The sequence below is a fragment of the Ctenopharyngodon idella genome, chromosome 6 (genome assembly GCF_019924925.1).
Source record: "Ctenopharyngodon idella isolate HZGC_01 chromosome 6, HZGC01, whole genome shotgun sequence".
Classification (NCBI taxonomy): Eukaryota; Metazoa; Chordata; class Actinopteri; order Cypriniformes; family Xenocyprididae; genus Ctenopharyngodon; species Ctenopharyngodon idella.
Genome location: NC_067225.1, coordinates 28,064,619 through 28,086,608, shown reverse-complemented (window position 1 = coordinate 28,086,608; position 21,990 = coordinate 28,064,619). Strand labels below are relative to the sequence as shown.

Below are 21,990 nucleotides of genomic sequence, written 5' to 3'. Positions count from 1 at the left end.
AAAGTAGTTTAATGCATTAATTATGCCTTGTAATGCACCGTATAATGCATTGTATGGTCTCATGAATAATTGTAACCACAATTATAATACATTACAACACGCATCTATTCATTTAATACACTTTTAGAAAGTATAATGCAATGAAACACATGGCAACCAATTTCAGATGTAACAAGGAATCTGCAAATATAATGCATTTTAACTTTTTACAATTATTTATGAAAAGATATAATGAATACATTATTAATACTTGTATAAAGCATTACACATAAAGGCTTTAAGTAAAGTGCTACTAATATATATATATGTCATTTCATAATTATTTCTAAACACAAGTAGAGATGTAAAATGTTAGATTCCCACTAGAGATCGAAAAATTCACAGTAAGATGAAGAGAGACATCTGTTGGGCCAAAAAACTTTGTCATGATAGTCTGTATTCCCTTCAAAGTGGTTTCCTATTATCATTTTATGATGACAGGATGCTACGCCATCTGTTTTCCAGTTTGGAGCAACGTGTATGACATGCAGCTCTTACATTGATCTGTAAATGTAAACAATATTTATTTTATGCCATTACTTTATTTTTACTACTCTGAGACTGCTGGACAATTACACTGGAGTGCAATTACTTTTAATGGGTTAGCGAAAATACATGCTGAAAACCGAATTTATGGATTATTGAGAAAACAAATAACAACCCACAATATCTTCAAAATATAGACTATTTTTAATAATTCATAATATAGACTATTAATTAATAATTGCATACTGTATGAGAAAAAAATAAATATGTGTCTCAATATGTTGTTAATGTACAGGTCTATCCCTGTAAAAATACCACAGGCAATCTTAAGAGCAGGGTAGTGGAAAAGATAATTCAATAAGTCATAAAATCTGACAAAAATTGTCAGAGCAGTAAGAGGAGCCTTGCTTCCATTAGTTGGGGGTTGACATCTTAGGACTTGAGACCCTTTCTAGGCCTCCCTTGGGCATATTTATAAATCAATCATATGTGTCAGTTGCTAGGCATGGCTATTTTTCATCTGCTACAAATATGGTTATCCCTGATAAGAAGCTGTCTGCAGATAAACTTATCTTGATGTACTGCTTACACATAATTTATAGTAGTTTGATTATAATGTGTTCTGTCGGCCTCTATGTATGTATGTATGTATATATATTGTAGAAGCCAAATTAGGAGTATATATATATATATATATATATGTGTGTGTGTGTGTGTGCGTGTGTGTGTGTTCAAAAATTCTACACATAAATATTAAAGGAAAACCAATCATATCATTTATGAAACATTTCCTTTCAATCTAGCAGTTATGAAACACATCTGGGAATAGTATTACTATCACATGAGATTGAGGAGAAATAGAGCTCTAGAAAAATGTTAGCACTCTGCATTTAAGATGAGAGTGTGCGTCAGAGTTGTTTTGATGGATAGTTTTATGAGGTATGTGACCTATAACAGACAAAAACATGCAGGGCTACTTGACTCACACCAGTGGGCACATATAGTGTTAATTGAGAAGTGAAGTCCTCAATTTACTGTCGCTTTAAATTACTACTCTACAGAAAGCAGCAATTTTGATGCATCTTTATCATGCTGTTCTCAATAACACTGTTCAATGTAGCTACAGTACTGCATTTGATGAATTCAAATACATACACTTGAAATCTCTGAATCTAGTTTCAAGTATGTCAATTTAGGTTTTCATACAATATACATGGCCACAAGTCCTGTAACAACCACCTATTCAGTTCACCGGGAACAAAACTAACAAGGCTTTCTGGCAAAAAGAAGCTCTAGAAACCCTGTGTTGATAAAAAGTCAAGTTGTAATCCAAGGAAAATATAATTGCCACATCTCTCACTAATTTACAGCCACCACCTCCAGACACAATTATTGCCTCTACTTTCATTCCAAGAAACCCATCTAATAGAGACATAAGGAGATGTGAAGTTTACTCAAAATGTGTCAGCATTACATTCCTGTAGTAGACATATTGCTTAAATCCTGAGGTTGCGGATTGGTGTAAGTGACACTGTTGCCAGCTTTTTTTTCCCTGTGCCCATGAATTACATTCTAGACAGCTGGAGTGTTCATGTTGCTGTAGAGAAAAGCTGACAGAAGCTCTTAGCTTAACCCTGCCACTAAGCTCCATGCTCCCTACCTCAGGGAACAGACATGATCGGAGTCAAATATTCATCAGAACAACATCTAGCACTTTTTTCAAATGTTACAAATTCTTGAACAAAGGAAGAATGAAAATTCTATCATTATTTACATTTGATGTTTCAAACCCATTTTTTCTGTTGAACACAGAAATTCACAATACATTTCACAAAAAATATCCATACAATTCATAGTGACATCTGAAGTGACCAAAACTGAATTTATTACTCACTCATAGTTTTCAACCCCAATAAGCTGAACTTGAAAACCATTGATTTAGCAAGGTTCAATGGTTCTATTATTTCACAAATCAGTCCAGCTGTGAACAAATAATTCAGACTGATTTGTGAACCGAATCAAATGGTTCACTGAAAAGAACCAGCTCAAAAGAACAATCTGCTCCATGATCCAATTCTTGAGTTCAAACACTGACTTAATGGTCCAGTCCCAGCAGTTCTTGAGTTAACAGAGTATAAAATAAGAGTAAAAGATTATTTTTGTAAAGACACTTCAAAATTTCCTATGTTTTTTTCCCCCTTACAGAATAAAGAAAGGTTTGAAAGAATATAAAGAATAGTATAAAAAAAAAATAATAATAATTTTGTGATTTTGAATGAACTATTCCTTTAAAGCAGTTTTAAGTTCATGGATATAATGATTTTTTTTATCACTAATGTTACTCATCCCACAGGAGTTCTCTGAATCCCACATGTCAAGATGAAGTTTGCAAAAAGTAAGGAAGAGGAACCCACTGCTCCTGGGCAAGGTAGATATAAAAAAAAAGGAAAATTCACTTAGAACCTTTTCAAAATCCATTGATTTAATGTATAAAGTATCACAGCTTTTAACTTTTTGTTCTCTTTTGATTCCTCAGTGGCCATTAAGAAGCGCTCTAAAGTCCCAGGAGTAATGATCACACAGTTTGTGCAGGAAATCCCAGCAGGAAAAAGTCATCCTGATTTCTCCCGCAAACCCATTGCCTTGACTATTCAGGAAGGTGCAGTACAGCAGCTCAAAGTATCTTTAATGCTAAAAGAAAAGGCATAATGACCATTTTTCAGAAGTACTCAACTAACTCTGTTAAACCTTCTTACAGGAAAGTTTGCATTTTTCAAAGCCATCGTCACTGGAGATCCAACACCAACTGTGACATGGGCTCGAAACAATGGAGATATTTCTGATCCTGAAAGATATACTGTTTTGTATGATCCAATCTTAGGAGAACATCAATTACAGGTGCCGATTTGTCTGCAACTTGTACGATGGCATTAATTGTTTGCATTAAAAAAAAAATCTTCATAAAAATACATTAGATGGACAAAAAAGTTAAACTTTTAGCCATGTAGTGTATCTAATTCTAACTTAATCTTAGACTATTAAAGGAACAGCTTTTACTTGCATTTGCTTTTGTGCCATTGTTAATTAAAACCAATAGAAATGCAGTATTATTCATAAAAAACTAATTGTGTCTAATAGATGCCCAATGTTGGAGTTGATCAAGCAGACACTTACAAATGTTTAGCAAATAATGAGTATGGACGTGCTATAGTCACAGTCACACTCAATGTGATTGAAGGTCAGTAAAAAAACCTTTTCCAATTGTACCTGGGAAATTTGTGGCAAGCAGCTGTGCAGAGAAAAACAAAAATTCTTTTTTTTTTTTTTTTTTTTTTTTTTTCAGTTGGGTTCAAGAAGAGCAAAGCAATGCAGGAACAACGACTAGGTCTGTTTGCATTCAAATCTTCAGTAAATCACTGAAGCAAAATACAAATATTTTAAATACAACCTCTCCTAGAGAATAAAGATTAATTGTGCAACTATTTATTTTCAGAACAACGAGAAAAAGCAGCAGCTGATTTAAAAAAGACCCTGAGGACTCGGTAAGTTCTTGCTTATAATACCAATGATGATTCTAACACAAATTTTGTATTTTGAATGGTCTGGGGTTTTTCGCAGAGCTGAAAGAAAGGAGGAGAGGAAAGATGGAGAAGTTGACGAGAAATTTTGGGAACTGTTGTTGAGCGCTGATAAGAAAGACTACGAGCGCATCTGCGCTGAATATGGGGTGACCGACTTCCGCTGGATGTTGAAGAAACTGAATGAAAAGAAAAGGGAAATAGAGGAGCAGCAGTCACAGGTGCATTACAAATGAACAGTGAAATATCATTATGTATCGTTAAAGTATACTGACACACCTAAAAAAGTCCATCAAACAAAATAACAAATGTCATAATTTTCAACACATAAATACACAAGCTCTGAAAATGAACGCGACTTGTGAAATACCTCACTGGTCTCTATTACTATTTTTGCCCAAGAAGTGCATGTGCTAAATGCCTCTGTAAATCTAGCCTCTGAGGTATCTTTTGAGAGTTTTGAAAGTATATTTTTAACTTGCTTTTCCTCCAACAGTACATTGAACACCTGAGCAACCTGAGACATATTGAAATCAAGACGCCTGGATGTGCCGAATTTGAATTTGAGATGGATCTCAAAGATCCCAATGCCAGAATCTTCCTCTTCAAGGTTAATCAATACACATCTTTGTGGTTACTTCATTTTACAGATTTTACAGGGAAACAAGAAAAAAACATCTGCATTTTGTTTCACAGGATGGTGTCATGGTTCCATTTAACACTGAAACAGATGAGAAGCATTGTCTGCGGCAAGTCGGCAAAAAATTCATCTTTAGCGTACATGGTTTGAATCCAGAAGATGCTGGATTGTATCAAGTCGATATTGAGGGGGTCAATGTCTTCTCCACTGACTTTAAAAGTGAGCTTTAATTATTTAGAAAGATATAGCTATATATAATGTTTAAAATTAAAAAGTTATTTTAATGTGTTTAACATTCTGCAATCATTTACTTGCCCTCATATTTTTCCATTATGTTTAGGAATTTCTTTCTTCTGTGAAACACAATATTTTGAAGAATGCCTAAACTGCTCTATTTCATATACAATGAAAGTGGATACCAGTGATATAACATGACAAAATACATGATTTATATGCTGAACAACCTGAAATTTAAATCATTATACACTCAAATCACCACAGTAGCTTTCAAATCTCATTTGCACTTTTCAATTCAATTGCATTTAAATTCAAACTATTCAAATGAATGCAATGGCAATTTAAATTTCTGTATTTTTAGGGTGCTTTTTTGGAGTTTGACAGTTTACACTTTCACAGAGGAGAGAAAATTCAACAAGATAGAACAACATGAGGGTGAATAAACAATTACAGAATTTTCATTTTTTAACCAACTATACCTTTAAATGTATGAAAACTATTGGCTACTCTTTCAGGTTACTATTGATATTCATGTTTATTCAGTAATATTAAAGGATTTCTTTGACTTCAAACCTGAATCAAACCTGTTAATTTAGATGTTACCACATAAAATATAAAATATAGTTTTAGGTTAAAGCATGCTTGTTTTTTTCTTTACCTTTGCAGTTCCAGTGGCAGATTTCTTGGTAAAGATTCAGGAAGTGAAGGCTGTGGAAAGAGAAGATGCCGTGTTTCAATGTGTCTTATCTGCTCCGCTCCCTAAGATCTCTTGGATAGGCAAGAACGTTCCACTGGAACATGGTGAAAAGTATGACATCTCTGTCTCTGAGGACATGCTAATCCATACACTGGTGGTGAAGGACTGTATGCAAGTGGACAAAGGCATCTATGCAGCTGTGGCTGGAATGAAGTCCTGTAATGCTTGGCTGATAGTGGAGCGTAAGATGAAATTCAGATATCACCCATATTACATTTATCAGATTAACTGATAAACATGTTACAATGTGTGCGGATCCTTGCATATATAAAGAGCTATTTGAGAAATATTCTTTGCAATTGGCACATTTAACTCTTAGTTAAAATAAACTTTATTGATTTGATTTTGTTCTTTTGTTCACATTATAGCCAAAAGATTCTAATGAGTGAATGATTAAGTTGCACAATAGTTCATTCATTGATTGGACTGACCTGACAAGCACTAATAAATAATTTATTTTGGAAAAGCAAAATTGATCATTTAAATAAAACGTTTCAAATCTAAATTAATAATGAGCATAAAAAAAAAAACTGATTGCTTGCATTGTTCAAATGACCATTTATGTCTATTATATCACTGAGACCTGTATGTACGTGTGCAGTGTCATGTAGACATCCAGCAAGTTTTCCACTCAATGACCAGAATATTAACACCTTCTTGCTATGTTGGTCTGTCCTTGGAACAGCTGACCCAGATCCGAACCAGAGGGGCAAAAAGGCAGTACGCAAAACCACTCAAGCAGGAGGTGGAGGCGCAGACCTGATCAAGATTGCAGCGGAGCAGCAGGAGAAACTGCAGAAGGAGCGTGAGGAGAGGATGGAGCAGCTGAAACAGATTCAGGCTGAGGCCGCTGCTGCCAAAGAGGAAGAGAAACCAGCAGAGGAGGAAACTGCTGTGCCGGAAGAGCCAAAACCAAAGGCTAAACCTAAACCAGAACCCAAGCCAGACTCTGAAGGTGTAGTAGAAGAGCCAGAACCTGAGCCAGAGGTGATGGAGGACCAACCAGAACCAGAGGAAGCTGCTCCACCTCCACCAGAGGGAGAGACACCCAGCGAGGAGCCAAGGAAGAGAGTGAGGACTGGGCCCTTAATCCAAGACACCATTATCGGTAAGATACTCATTTACCATTTCCATTACCGATTCTTTTGAGTTTGAGGAAGAAAGTATTACGAAAAAACAGAAATGCTGTTGCCAAATGCTAGAATCATTTCGATATAAAAATAAGTATGTTGACGATTCACAAAAAAACAAAAACAAAAAAAATCAGCTCAAATTAATCATTAGCTCAGGATTTGGGCTTTTACTAGTCACGGGCTGCATCCGAGATCACACACTTTCCCTTTTACTTATTCAAAATGAGTACCTACTCAAGAGAGTATGCACTTTCGGACATAGCCATGGTTTATGCTTTTAATTCACTAAACAAAAAGGGCTCAAAAGAGTTATTCACTTGAGAATTGGACATACGGGTTGCACTATATATTTATGACTCACTAAAAAGAACCAACTCAAATGTATCATTATTCCCAGCTCGGGATTCAGGCTCCTATACATGCTGTATGTTTTTAATCTACTAAATAGAAAGGGCTCCTCGTGATAGTCATTCGCTCAAGAATCAGACTTTACTGGTCGGGCTTTATGTTTTTGATTCACTAAAAAGAGCTGTCTCATAAGATTCATTAACTCGGGAATTGGACGTCGATTGCCCTGTATGTTTTTGATTCACAAATTAATAGTAATGCTGGAAACACTTTGATAGTATTTTTGGATAGTGTTCTGTGCGCATCGGCAGAAAAATGCATGTGCGACAACCAATAGCGGAAACAAACAGAATAAAATTCATGTAGTTTTGAGATTTTTTTAATTGTCCCAACCTTATGTTCTATAGATCTGGTAAATGCACCATTTTCTTACAATATAAGCAGAAATATTTATCATCAAACTGTTGTTCAGACCCAGGAGTTCACTTCATCAGTGGGCTGTCAGATGTTCATGCCATCATTGGTCAGTCAGCTGAAATGGTGTGCAAGCTCAGCAGTGAGAAGTGTGATGGCATTTGGTATAAGGATGGAAAAGAGGTAAGCACAGGTTTATAATGCTCAAAGTTCCAGTGTAATAGTTATCTACATTACCAATACACAAATTTGTTATTAATATAGACATGACCTAGAGCAGTGATTTTATCCAGTAAGCAAAAATTCTGTTGAAATATCTGTATAGATAACAGCCACAGATGATCTGAAGATCGTCAAAGATGGAGCAGTCCATAAATTAGTTGTATCAAACTGCACAGAGGACGACAATGGAAAGTACCGCTTTGAGGCAGATGGACGTAAAACTGAGGCCATATTGGTCGTGGAAGGTAATTAACATTTGTTATTAATCCTTGACTGATAAATTTAAAATGTGGAGGTGCATTTTTTGATAAACAAGTCAGAAACTTTACAACGAAAATCTATTGTATATTATGTTTCAGATCCACCAAGGATGAATCAAGATGACTTAGCTAAATTCTCAGAGCCTGTGATAATCAAGGTTGGCCAAAATGCAACTTTCAAACTGGACTTTGTGGGTCGCGAACCAATGAAAGTGCAGTGGTACAATGAGGGTGAGGAGATGCTTGAGGATAATCACATCAAGATTGAGAAATCAGCCATTCACAGCCGCCTTCTACTTGTGAAGTGTCAACGCAAAGACAGTGGAGAAATAAAGCTGAAGCTCAAAAATGAGTTTGGAACCGTTGAAGCCTTTTCAAGACTCATCGTTCTAGGTTGGTAAATAAAGGGCCATGTAATATCATGTAACATATAATTAAGAAGAATGCTGTGGTTACCTAGCTAACAGGGAACGTTCTCATGCAGCTAACATTCTGGCAAGGTTTTCTCAAAGTTATGAACAAACATTCTTCCAGTATCGTTAATAAATTGAATGCTTGTGCGAAGTATGTGGTTTTTAGATGGGCGTTCATCTAACAAACTTTAAATGTTACTACTTGTTTCAGAATGTTCAGAGAAAGCAATTCATAATCCACACATTTGTTTTAAAAAAGACAGACAAAAACCCAGTTTTTCTTTCCTGTACTTCAGATAAACCCACCAACCCAATGGGACCTGTTGAAGTATTAGAAGCCTCAGCATCCTGTGTGGATTTCAAGTGGAGGCCTCCAAAAGACGATGGTGGTTCTCCTATAATTAACTACTATTTGGAGCGTAACCAAATTGGACGCAACACCTGGATGAAGATTGGAAACATCCCCGGAGAGCCCCATTACAAGGACAATGATGTGGACCACGGAAGGAGGTACTGCTATCGCATCAGGGCCATGACTGCAGAGGGCACCAGTGATGTTTATGAGACAAATGACATCCAGGCTGGTACCAAAGGTGAGATTTCATATGTTTGGATCTTAAACACAGCATTAAGATCTAACTGAAAATGTAAATAAACACCCATTATCACAGTAACTTAGGGCTGCACGATTAATAAAAATGAAACTGAAATCGCGATTACGATTATTAAATCGCAAAGGTGACTTTAAGCAAAAGAGAAGGTTTAAGCTCTTCTTGTGTTTTTTCAACAAGATAAAACTTAGCTATAAATATTAGTATTGTAATTTTACATCTGTACTGCAAAATAAAATTTTCTTAAATACTCTATTTTACAGTTACATTTTAAAACAATAATATTTCTTATTGTTTAACATTTTTATTTATTGGTAATTATAATACTAATAATTATTATCATTATCATTTTTGTTATTGTTGTTGTATTTTAAAGACATATTGATATGTAATCACAATTTCTGGACAAATTGTTCAGCCCTAAACACAAGCACAGCAAACCTGAATTTTTTTAAATCACAATCACACTTTTTTCAGAAAAATTGCAATTTGATTTTTTCGCCCCAAATCATGCAGCTCTACAGGAACTGTTATATAATAAAAGGACTCATTTGTTACAGCATATCCTGGACCACCATCTACACCCAAAGTGGTCAGTGCTTTCAGGAACTGCATCACTTTGGCATGGACACCTCCTACCAACACTGGTGGAACCAACATTGTTGGCTACAATATGGAGAAACGCAAACGGGGCAGCAACTTATGGGGTCAAGTGAACCCCCCTGATGAGCCAATCAAAGGTTTGTTTTTTTTGTTTTGTTTTGTTTTGTTGCTCTCAAAGTTATAATATATTTTTGTGCTGCCATATAGTTCTATAAAACATGCTAGACCTCATTTTCCTCCCCAAGGCAAACAGTATGATGTGAAAGATGTTGTTGAAGGAATGGAATATGAATTCCGTGTGTCTGCGATCAACTTCTCTGGTGCTGGAGAACCAAGCACACCCTCTGAATTTGTGATCGCCAGAGATCCTAAAAGTAAGTCAACACTCAAATAATTATCATATTAACACGTTATAAGTATTTCTATAGTTCAAGATAAAATATGTTCAAAATCTGCTGGAATAAAACCACAAAAAAACACGAAAATAATAATAATTCTACAACTGACCTACAATGACCTTTTTGTACTTCAATTTGGGATTTCAGAACCCCCTGGTAAAGTCATTGACCTGAAGGTCGCAGATTCCACCTATACCTCTTTGTCTTTGAGTTGGACTAAACCAAAGGAAGAGAAAGGCGTCCAGGATGAAGCTAAAGGTTATTTTGTGGAATTAAGGCCAGCCGAGAACACAGAGTGGGGTCGCTGCAACTCCAACCCACTCATTTCAACTTCCTATACAATTCTTGGCCTCAAGTCTATGGCTATGTACTGGGTCAGAGTGGTTGCAACCAATGAAGGAGGAGACGGGGAACCCCGAGATCTGGACAACTACATCATTGCCATGCCCCCACCTGGTATAATATTATGAATATATTTTTTATAATGTGTACAGTCAAAAGGTTCGATGCTTATCACTGAATTTACAGTTCTTGTTCTTGTTAAAATTTAAATTACAAAGCGATTTAAAGAACACTTAAAAACAAGTAGAAATTATACCAGCATTTTCTAAAATTGTATATTTATTTAATGAAACATTTATAAATTGATGATTTTGACCGGATAAAATAAAAAGCAGCCAACAAGTGCCTATCATGGACTCTTAAAGTTGGTTTAGGGATGCCCTGAGTTTCATAGGTTTGATGGCTTTACTATTAATCTAATATGTGGAAAACAGTAATAATAGTAATAAAATCTGTATGCATCCAAACTTTTGACTTACTGTTGCTTTTGCTTTAAATATTTAATTTAATTTAAAATTATATATATATATATATATATACATATAGTTCAGTCATGAAAGTCCAGAGGGCGCAGGTTGATAGGTCCTTAAATGCAGTCTACAAACATTCACATCATTACTGTATGGCACAAGCTGATTGGCCTCTGCTGATCCTGCAGTTAATGAGATTGCTTGCTCAACATTTAAATAGTCTGTTGTTTGCTGTAAGATATTCCTGCAGAGTTTCTCTGAAAGCCTCCACCTCCCCCAGCTCCACCTGCCTAGATACTCTCTCATTTGATACTCTCCAAATCTCTTTTTCAGTAAGGCCAAATTTCACCGATCGCAAAATGAAGAGCTTTATGGTCGTAAGAGCTGAAAATTCTGCTCGGGTCAACATAAACTTTGAGGTATGCTACACTGTAAAAAATCTAAAGTAAAAGGCAACAAACTTCATCAGGTTTTTTGTGTTTTCTCAACTTGTTGTATTTAGTTCATACAACAAAAAGTTGAGAAAACACAAAAATCTGCTGAAGTTTGTTGCCTTAAACTTTTAAGTTAAGTTTTCTCAACTTTTGATTTTTTACACTGTACAGAACAAAATGGTGGTACTTACTAAACAGACATTTTCCTATCCTCAGATGTCCTACTAAATGTAATAAAATATTAAATCTCACTTGCAGGCATCCCCAATGCCAACTATAATCTGGCTGAAAGATGGAATGCCTGTGCCCAAACGTGTAACCGTGAGCAATACAGATGGGACATCCCAGCTCATGATTCCATCTGCTGAGCGTTCTGACTCTGGGATCTACAGCATCATTGTCAAGAACATAGTGGGTCAGGAGACGTTCAGTGTTGAGATCAGAGTGACGGGTGAGAGATAATATTAAAAGCTAAGTGCATCAGGACTGAAATCTAATTGGCTTACTGTGATTTTGCACATAGAATGCATCTCTGGATAAACATACAGTACTTGTTCATCCTGGAATAACATCAGCCAATCAGAATTTAAGGTTAGATTTAGGGCCAGGGATTCAACAATTTATCAATAATTTCTCTCTGACTGTTTACATTATTGTTATTAGTTGTTCTATGACCAAAAAACATGTTTATCAAGGAACACATTCTTCTTGGCAAAATCTGTAAGATAATATTGAGGAATATTATGGATTTTGTGGATACCTGGCATGTTTGCAGATGATCCCAAGCCACCTGGCCCAGTGGAGCTGGAAGAAAATGTCCCTGGCACATTGACAGTTTCTTGGGATCCTTCTCCTGATGAGAAACGAGATAATCACTTGCACTATATGGTGATGAAACGGGACTCCATCAAACGTACCTGGCAGACAGTCGCTGACCGCTTGTTCAACAACAACTTCACAGCAATTAACATCATGCCAGGAAGGGAATATAACTTCCGTGTGTACGCCAAAAATGACATAGGCCTCTCAGAACCATCTGAGTCCCAAACATGGGGCATTATAAGGAAGAAAGGTGAGCTGGCCGGTGCTTCTACCTCTTTTGGTCTGCTCTCGATGAAGAATATTAAATCTACTCCTTCAGATTCTTTGTTCTATTTAGTATGCTTTCCTGTCTCCTACAGAAAAGTTCATCCTCAACTTAGCCCCATCCAAACCTTGCAACTTTGACTCCGCTCCCATTTTCACGGTTCCACTGAAGATGCACACTACCCCGGAAAAGTACGAGTGCTACATGAGCTGTGCGGTGAGAGGCAACCCCACACCCCACGTTACCTGGTACCGCAACAACGTCAGCCTCAACACTAACACCAACTACTACATTTCAAACACCTGTGGCGTCTGTTCCATGCTCATCTTGAGAGTTGGTGCCAAAGACAACGGAGAATACAAAGTAGTGGCAGAAAACTCTTCAGGCCGTGCTGAGTGCAGCACACAGCTGATGATCTTAGGTATGTTGTCAGAATATGTGTGAAAATACCAGCTGTAGTTTGACTCTGTCTTATATAAGTGTTTGAGCTACATTTACATTTGTGCAGATGCTCAATATATTTACACACTACCGTTCAAAATGCTGATTTGGTGCTCAAGTTACATTTCTTATTATCAAAGTTGTGCAGTTGTGCTGCTTAGCCTAATATTTTTATGGAAACTCTGAGGAATAGAAAGTACAAAAGAACCTTTGTAACATTATAAAATATCTTTACTGCCACTTTTGATTCTAAATAAAAGTTAACTCATTTAAGAGTAAGATACATGACCCCAAATTTTTGAACGATAGTGTGAATATATAATGCTTTATTGTACATTACTATAAACTTTGGGGGAAGTATTGTGTCCTTATAAGTAATAATTTCTGCTTTTTTATTTTTCAGAGTGAACTATCTGTGACATTTGAAAGACTGTGGTGACTCATCTTCGATTTTCAATAAAAAAATAACTGAAAACCTCAGCCAAATATTTTAAGAGAATTAATGTCAAATGCTAATGTTTGATTTCATTATGCCAGTCAAGTACAATATTTTGTTTATCTCACTGAGTTTTTGCAACTTTTTGATCATTGTATTTCTGTGTCTGTAATTTGCCATCAATTACTGCCATCAATAATTAAAAGGAGTGAATTACACATCTGTAGTGCTTCAAACTTACTTTTGACAAAACTGTATAAAGCCATAATTTTGGCATTTTAGTCTCCAAATTTATCTTTTACTATTTTGTTTTACATGACCCCACAAGGGCAAAGGTTATAAACACTTAAAAGTGAAAACAAGTAACATTTGCTCTTAATAGCTAGTAAACCTGCTTGCAAATGTCAGTGTTGGGCAATAACTCTCCTTGTAAATATTTGAAGTTGGCCATAAACTCTCACCATAAAAATCCCTTCTACCAGTAAGGAATGTTGAAATCTCCCATATGGATAGAAGCATTTTCAAAATCAGTGCAAAATATTTTACTCTGAGGCATTTTCAAATAAATGTCACCAAATGGAAAAAAAGTGTTTTATTTTTCATAGAACTGGCCTTGGTTCTTGCTTTATAGCTTTCCATTATTAACTTTCCCTTACAGGGACAAGAGTGTGTGCTAGTAGTAAATAGGGAAATGCATATAAACCTGGTGGCAGATGGGTTAGCGTGTAGCGGGGTCAGAGAGGGACTAAGTCAAGTGGACAGCTGGCAGCGCCTCTGCAGACATAGAGAGGCATCTAGTAGTTTGCAGAACACTAAGTGAACATATCTGAAAATCTGTCAGCAGACAACAAGTAGAAAGTAGACACAATCTAGTGCTATTATGTCAAATGAAAGTATTACCTGCCCCAAACATTATTTCCTACTGAATCTGGAGCTTGACAGGCAATAAATGCTTTCAATGGCATACTAGGCTTGACCAAGCACTAAAACTTATACTACCCTTCTTAAAATATCTGTCCCTCCAACTGCGTATGCACAGTATGTACATATAAAAAAGTTTATTGAATACAAATGGAAATAAATCTTCAAACTTAACACAGGGCAAATGCATTTTGTCATGGCTATAATTTATAAATGGATAAGACACACACAACGGAGAACTGTAGCCAATGGGCCAGAGAACTGACCAAACCAAAACTAGACAGCTGATTGTGCAAATTAACGAAGACTGAATTTAAAGTGTGCTTTATTGACCCTTAAGAGTTGTTTGCCTTGTTTGTTAAGTGCATCATATATTTTAACACAAGTTGAGCTGTTTGTAATGAACTTAAAATGGCCTTGATTTACAAAGTAAAACATTAAAAGCACACAAATTTTACAAATGAATTTTAACTTAATATTTACAAATTAAATGCTTTGACAAAAGCAACTACATTAAAGAAATTAAGTTTAATTCTGCATTGGAGAATCAAAGAGTATGAACTAAAATTATTTGTATTATAAAACATATGAGGGAAAATGTGCATGGGTTTGTGTGGTGCTTATTGTAGCATAATGATCGGCTGACTGAACATTATCCCAATAATTATAAGGCTACTTACTAAATACATAAATAAATGGACATTAAATATTGACTTGAGTTTAAATCATTAAAGTGAGAAGGAAATTATTAATGTGAGAAGGAAGAGACTGCACAGTGATATGAAAGACATGAAACTAGCACAGTCATGTAGGGACAATTAAACAGGTTAGTGTCAAAAATATTTACATATTTTTTTTTATATAAATTTGTATTTTGTATATATATATATATATATATATATATATATGTGTGTGTGTGTGTGTGTGTGTGTGTACACACTTTTTTACTGTATTTCTGATCAAATAAACGCAGCCTTGATGAGCATAGAATACTTTTCAAAAACAAATATAATTAGATAGATAGATAACATCTGCACAAAAATACAAGCAGAAGCTTTAGAATACTGTTCAGAATTGAATGAAACTACCTCAATAAAAAAAAAAAGTAAAAATGCCACTTATACAATACAATCAGAATTTGATGCACTACTAATGTATAAAACAGTGCTAACATACAGTATACACATTTAAATGTACCAGTGATTAAACTATGCAAGCAACCTTTATCACAAATGAAGTTACTCAAGTGAAGCATGTTACCTTTGAAAAAGATTCAAGTGTGCAAAAGATGCCTGCTCCAGGGACACCAGACTGAAGTTGTAATAAGACTGCAAATCCAGCCACATAATAGAGGTATGAATTCACAACCACCTGACCCTCGAATAGTCAATATCCAATAGACAATATCTACTATTTTAGGTAGTGTAAAATGTTATTAATTCTGCTGTAAATCATTTAATAAAATGTTGTATTTTAGATTATGTTTTATATTGAAATATTGATGTAGGTTACATTATTGCTTATATTTATTCATTTCAGGTGAACCCAGTGGATATTGACTATTCGAGGGTCAGGTGGTTGTGAATTCATACCTCAACTATGTGGCTGGATTTGCAGTCTTATTAAGTGTGATAATACTGTTTAACTGCAGCTCCATTTTGTTGGTTTGTAGTTGAATTTATCCATTGAGTTCTATTTCTAGGACAAGGCACACATGAATAATTCCTCAAAACATATTACTGAATAATACACAACATCAGAGCCTCAGACTGCTTGCCTCTTTATTTAGGAAATGACTAATTTAGACCCCTAATCATAGAGAGGTCAGCTGTAATTTACATAATAGGTGTCACACTGTCCTCAGCAGTGTTCACGGCTGCCATAATCTAATTTATTAATAAACCAGTTGGAGTTTATGGTTTCAAGGAGATAGCTCCTCTTTTTAAAAAATATATGATGAGTTGATGACATTAATATTTAGTGAAACATTATTTATCCTTGTATCCTTAATGAGTGCACATCTCACCAACTTGTAACACCGTCCCACAGAAATCTATTACTTCTACATGAGGATTTAGGGAATTTTATATTATGCAAACACGCTTGACATTTTAATCAACACATAATGGCACAAGAGTTTGTAATCGCCCTACCCTGTCCACTTATTTCTGAATTTATTTAGGTCTGCAGACAATTTTCTTCCTGTTTTAAGTGTAAAAATGTCACAAAAGCCTTCCTTGTATATACTTTATACATAACACTTCCATTTCCCAGGTCGTTTCTGTATTCTCATCCCTTGTGCTGTGTGTCGCACCACATATAGATGTGCAAAAATGTCTTATGATCCTACTGAGGACTCAGTTTTGGCCCCCAAGGTGTCCTTTATCAAAAGCGATGTTCATCCCCGCCTGACAGCGGTCAGAATGTATTGGTGTTCTTGCTGGGGACCTTAAAAACACTTGTCATTACTTCTCATTGCCTCTAGCCTGTGGTAAGAATCAAATAAATTCAGTTTCACTGAGAGGAGTTTCCAGCCAATCCCACATGTCCTCATGCGAACCCTGTGCTTGGCATCTTACAGGCAGCTTAATGAAATTAATATATCGGATTTCCTTCAGTGATTGATATGCTACATCCAAATGTAAACCATAATCTACTCTGCTGAAACTTGGACATCAGCAAATCTGATTTATTGCAGGTACTTTAAGAAGAACTTATTGCATCTCTCCCTTCCCATGAAATTATAAAATGAACCTTTTGGATGTCAGCCATTATAATTGCCAGCACCAAGAGACTCCAAAGTGGCAGTTAAAAACAAACTTAAAAGCAAGAGTCTGTTGGCAATGACCTTGAGGGGCACAAAACATCGGCTAACCCTGCTGTTACGAAACCACCGACTGGTTAAATCGAGCCGTGTGTGATTGAAGGATGTGACTGAAGCTTGTTTGAAGAAAAACATCTATGCCATCCTGCCATGTCTGGAAACAGTTTACACTTTATTTTAATCACTGTTGACTCATCGCTGAGTCATTGTTTATTGTATCAAATGAGCAAAAAAAAGTTCAATTTAGGTGATAAATATTCCGTGTTATAGCAGACAAGTGATATAACTTCATTTAAACACCTGTTATAAATTATGTAACATCGCTACACTCTAAAACATGTCTGTAAAAATACGGCACAATGTACAGTGTTAATATGAAGGAATTTTCTGCATTGTGAAACCATAGATAGATTTTATCTAACATTTTATTGTCTGGGAGGGTTACTTATGGTTCGGGGTTATTTGTCATCCCCCTTTTAGTAATCTAGGGGTGAAATATTTAAATTTGCTGTCACTCAGGTAAATATGAATACATCTCCTAGACAACTACCACAAGAAAAAATTTACATATCATTGTTATCAAACTCCTGTATCATTTCCTTCCCTCCCTGTAGGGGGAAGCATCTCACCAAGCGTGAGGGCCCTCCCTGGCAGTTGCTGGGTAGTTAAGATTGTGATAGAGGGACATTGCTATTAAATTCCTTCAAGGATTTTATTAGCTTTATGAGACACAGTACCGGACTATCACACTGTTAAGCAGAGCTTAGAGAGAGGAGCTCATTTGGCTGTTGGTAAGTTAATTACCAATCTACTGCTGCCCTGGACATTGGAAAATAATTATGCTTTTGACATCTGGTCAATGTCTTAATCTGCTCTGGTCTTTGGACTCAAGAAACAACTTTGCTTTTACTGTCAAATTACAGTTTGTTTGTTTTTTTTTTTTCATTTGCCTTCTCAGTCAACAGCATACAAGTAAACTTTTTACCTTCATCACAAAGTAAGCATACAAAACATTAAATCTAAACATGATCGAGTAAAGTGTATCACCTCTCTGTATGAAGTGGATTTGCACAGTAGTAGATTCATTTTGTTTTGCAGACGCTGGATTTGTTTATCTTAATCAACCGTTTATGTGTCAAATATTTGTTTGGTACTAACGTTTGATTTGCTAGCTCAGAGATGACTCACACTACTGTTCAGACAAAACATAGACATATTTCATCCTGAGACACCTTTATGTTTATTTAACCTTTTACTAAGCTCTAAAACATTTTCCTCAACACACTCTGGTACGTTCTCATCGATTTTAGATTGTCAGGATTGTTGTAACATTAAATACAAACTCCTCAAATGGCGGTTGTTTCATGTCTGAGGTCACCAAGGTCAATACATTTAAATAATAAATAAATAAATACTATTAGAACTGTCAATTTAATGTTAATTTAGTACAGTTAATTATAAAAAAAAAAAAAAAACTGACTATTTACATGACACCCCAAAAATTTACGCATTTTGGCTGTTAATTTACACGATAATGGTGTTTTGGGGGAAAACGCAAACTTTTGAAAATGGGTTTTAAAGTGCAAGTTTTTGAAAGGCGTCATGTGTATGCGTGTAACGTGTTCAGTCTATATGCACATAGTTTCTTTACAAAGTTACATCGCCAACTACTGGCCTGGCATGCATAATACAGTGTTTTTAATCATTTTCGTGGATCTGTGTGAATGGGGATTGTTTAGACAATGTTGTCGTATGTACATGAAAAATGCAAAGGAAAAACTTTTCAGTTTTTTAGTACATAGATGTCGTGAAAAAAACGTACTCTTAATCAAACAGTGTCTTGTCAAAGTGACGCATCACAACGGTAAGATATATGTTTTGAACGTATGGATGGCTCAATGATTTTGAATAATTTTGTATTTCACTTTTTGCACTGTTATTCAATAATTTACGTACTTATCTGCCACAATAATATCTTTGAATTCTCTGTTTGGGGTCAAATACTTTTATACTTGATTAATTGTAATTAATTAATTAATTAGCATGCAATTATGCAATCAATTCGATTAAAATGAATTCAGTTTACAGCCCTAATTATTATGACAACAATTTTAAAATGTACACTATGTACTTTTTGGCCCTCATGATAACAATTTTAAAGGTACACTGTAATTTTTGTCCCTCTAGCAGTTAAAAAACCAAAACTGCATGCATTTTGCAGAAGAACTTTTTTTCTGTTGTGCTTCTGTGTGACTGTGGATGAATATGGTTCTTTCTCAGAACTAAAAAAAGAGAGAGATTATCTTTATGCTCATAAAAAAAAAAATCACTACTTGGCTTAAGATATATAACCAGTTTAGATGGAAAGGATCTCAAGCTGACTAGCTGAAGACGTTACTATAGCCATTAATAGACAAAGTACTTCCTTGAATAAAATGACCCTTCACAATAGATAATGCTTTACAAGGAACTCTGTTAGAGAGCAATATATGGCAATTTATCTGTTCAATAAAATACCTTACTCACCTGTTGAGTTATAAAAATGCATCTCCACGTCACTTTTACAACATTTCAAATCCCTCAGTTCTCAACATCTCCAAAAAGCCAAGCCAATGCTGATACTAGTTCTATTACGAGTCTCTTTTTGCCAGCAGACTCTTCTCTTTTCATCATTTTTTTAAAAGGGTCATTCCCTAGAGATTCGAGATTTAGCGTGCTCCATATCAACCTTTCTCGCTCGTTATGACAACTAACCACTGGCACTCCTAAAGTAGCCGGAGCAAATTTTCTCTATTTACGAAAATCACAAGACACGCACGGGCGAGTGACGTATGTATGCAATTTTTCCCTGAAAACCATCCCATCAGGTCTAAAATATAAACACTTATAATAGGCTTACCATAGTGAATCAGGGACAAGCAAAAACATGTTTTGGAAGAAGTGTTAATGATATATTGACTTATTAATTTAAATTTTGTTAATTTTAAACAAAAAAGTTTTACCTTTAACAAATTATCACGTGTCCCATTTCAAAAAATAATTCTGCCAAAGACTATTAGAAGGATTGTACTTGCTACAGTTTGTACATTGATTATTTGGTGTCCTTGCTAAATGACTTGGGTTTAATAAAAAAAAGAACTTTCTGTATTATCCAGAAATAGGACAGGGGATTCAGTTGCTAAGAGGATCCAAACCGACTCATTTTGGAGTTCAAAGTCGTTAGATATTTGTCCCCTCCTCCGAGGCATTTTAAAGTCTTAGTCCCATTTGATCCACACAAAATCAGCTGAGACATGTTGGCTCTGATCCCAAACCCAGTGAGCCATCTTCCTGTCTCTTCAGGCAGCATCCTAAATGAAATGGAACCTCAAAAGTGACTGTTTTGGAAAGCTTTACATTGGCAGTATTGTACAAATAACACTTTAAGTTTTTACAATTTGCATGGGAGACTCACTCACAATTGAACACCATAATACTGTTGAATACCATAAAAATACACTACATTAAGTAAAACAATTAATATTTAATTATGAAATTATTTTTGTACTCTGTTATTAAATGAAGTATCTTAGGCAGAATATAGCTATTCTTTGAAACATTCTGGAACAGAGCCATTGCCGTGTTCTAGTAGCTTTGGTGCTTTGGTCTCTATACAGTGAGCTTTGCTTTAAATGATTTAATGATTCTGTCAAAGCCAAGAACATGCGTGGCAGGTGTCCGGGTTTAACATTAGCATGCTTGGCAGTCCACGTGGCCCATAAAAACTAACCCCACTTTGCATCAGGCATCTGATCTCAATGGTGTTCTGTCAGTGTACTGCAGGCTCATTTTCAGCCACACTTCCTGAGCCAAGAAAAGAGCAGCTCCCAGTGGATTTAGGGGCCAAATGTCTGACCATGTATGTTTGACAAACCAAAGATTAGCACTTTATTAACAAGATCAGCATCTACTTGCTGCTAGAGAAATTGTTTTATGTAAAACTTTGATTTTTTTCAGGGAAGAATTGACAGATTTTTGAGTTTGCAATGCCTTTCAATGTCTTTTTTTAAGAAGGGCATCTCTAAATTATTTTTTGAACAGTCGAGGAAATGTAAAAGGTCCTTAGTCACTCATCAGAACATCATGACATTTACGATGGTATGATCTTGTTTATATGTGACATGTGACCTATCAAGTGACAAGTGTAACCTGCTACAAGCCTAAAAAGGCCAGCATGGGGAGCTCTATAATGTCACACACATGTACACCAGGCCATTTTAGATTACTTGAGATGCATAAATCAAAATCCTAATATATCTTTATTAGATATTCCTGATAGGTCAAAGGCACACTGTGTTTTTAAAGTGACTGTTCAACAAATGCAGCTATTGAAATTGAAATACAGCAGAACAATGTTTTATGTAACCATTTTTGCCAACTGATGTCTTACATACACCGAAAAAATGTGGTTTAGGATTTACTTTGAAACATTTTTGTCTCAGAAATTGGTAGTTAATTTCACAAATGATTACAGAGAACTGACAATGTGTTTTAATTCAAAACTTTGAACATACTCCAATAATCTTTATTAACAACTTCGAAAAATCTTTTTTTTTTAGAGTGTAGAAAACAAAAAATAATTTTTGGAGAGATATCTTATAGTCAATATCTCATAGTCAATGTTACAGAACCAATTCCTTTCCATGTCAAAACACATTTCCATCACAGCGGGAACCCGTAAACCACAAAAAATGCTGGCTTTTTCATAAAATTTTCGCCTGCATTCATCTGAGAGGAAAAAAAAATGACACTTCTAAGGACTGAAATGAAATTTCCACCTTGCTTAAAATGTTCCACTGGCAACATCTCCTCACCTATGTTTCAGAGGAAGAAATCGAGTCCGGAGATCATTCAAAA

At 35.5% G+C, this 21,990-nt stretch overlaps 1 protein-coding gene across 1 annotated transcript; it reads left to right on the top strand.

The window, feature by feature from the left end:
* Positions 1–3,063: 3,063 nt before the first annotated feature.
* LOC127514877 (immunoglobulin-like and fibronectin type III domain-containing protein 1) lies at positions 3,064–12,916 on the top strand. The gene is made up of 19 exons (XM_051898131.1): positions 3,064–3,184; positions 3,284–3,423; positions 3,664–3,763; positions 3,869–3,910; positions 4,028–4,067; positions 4,144–4,324; positions 4,600–4,713; positions 4,800–4,962; positions 5,647–5,919; positions 7,691–7,815; positions 7,958–8,099; positions 8,214–8,507; positions 9,699–9,878; positions 9,987–10,115; positions 10,287–10,595; positions 11,285–11,370; positions 11,644–11,836; positions 12,161–12,457; positions 12,567–12,916. Exons 1-19 carry the CDS (start codon positions 3,097–3,099, stop codon positions 12,914–12,916), a joined length of 3,246 nt encoding a protein of 1,081 aa, XP_051754091.1. The 5' UTR covers positions 3,064–3,096.
* The last annotated feature ends 9,074 nt before the right edge of the window (positions 12,917–21,990 follow it).

What these genes read in the sequence shown, in the direction of transcription:
- LOC127514877 (XM_051898131.1), top strand. Translation starts at nt 3,097, where the DNA reads ATGATCACACAGTTTGTGCAGGAAATCCCAGCAGGAAAAAGTCATCCT. An exon ending in CACACTCAATGTGATTGAAG is followed by an intron (nt 3,764 to 3,868) that starts GTCAGTAAAAAA and finishes TTTTTTTTTCAG; the next exon opens with TTGGGTTCAAGAAGAGCAAA. An exon ending in AAAAAGACCCTGAGGACTCG is followed by an intron (nt 4,068 to 4,143) that starts GTAAGTTCTTGC and finishes GGTTTTTCGCAG; the next exon opens with AGCTGAAAGAAAGGAGGAGA.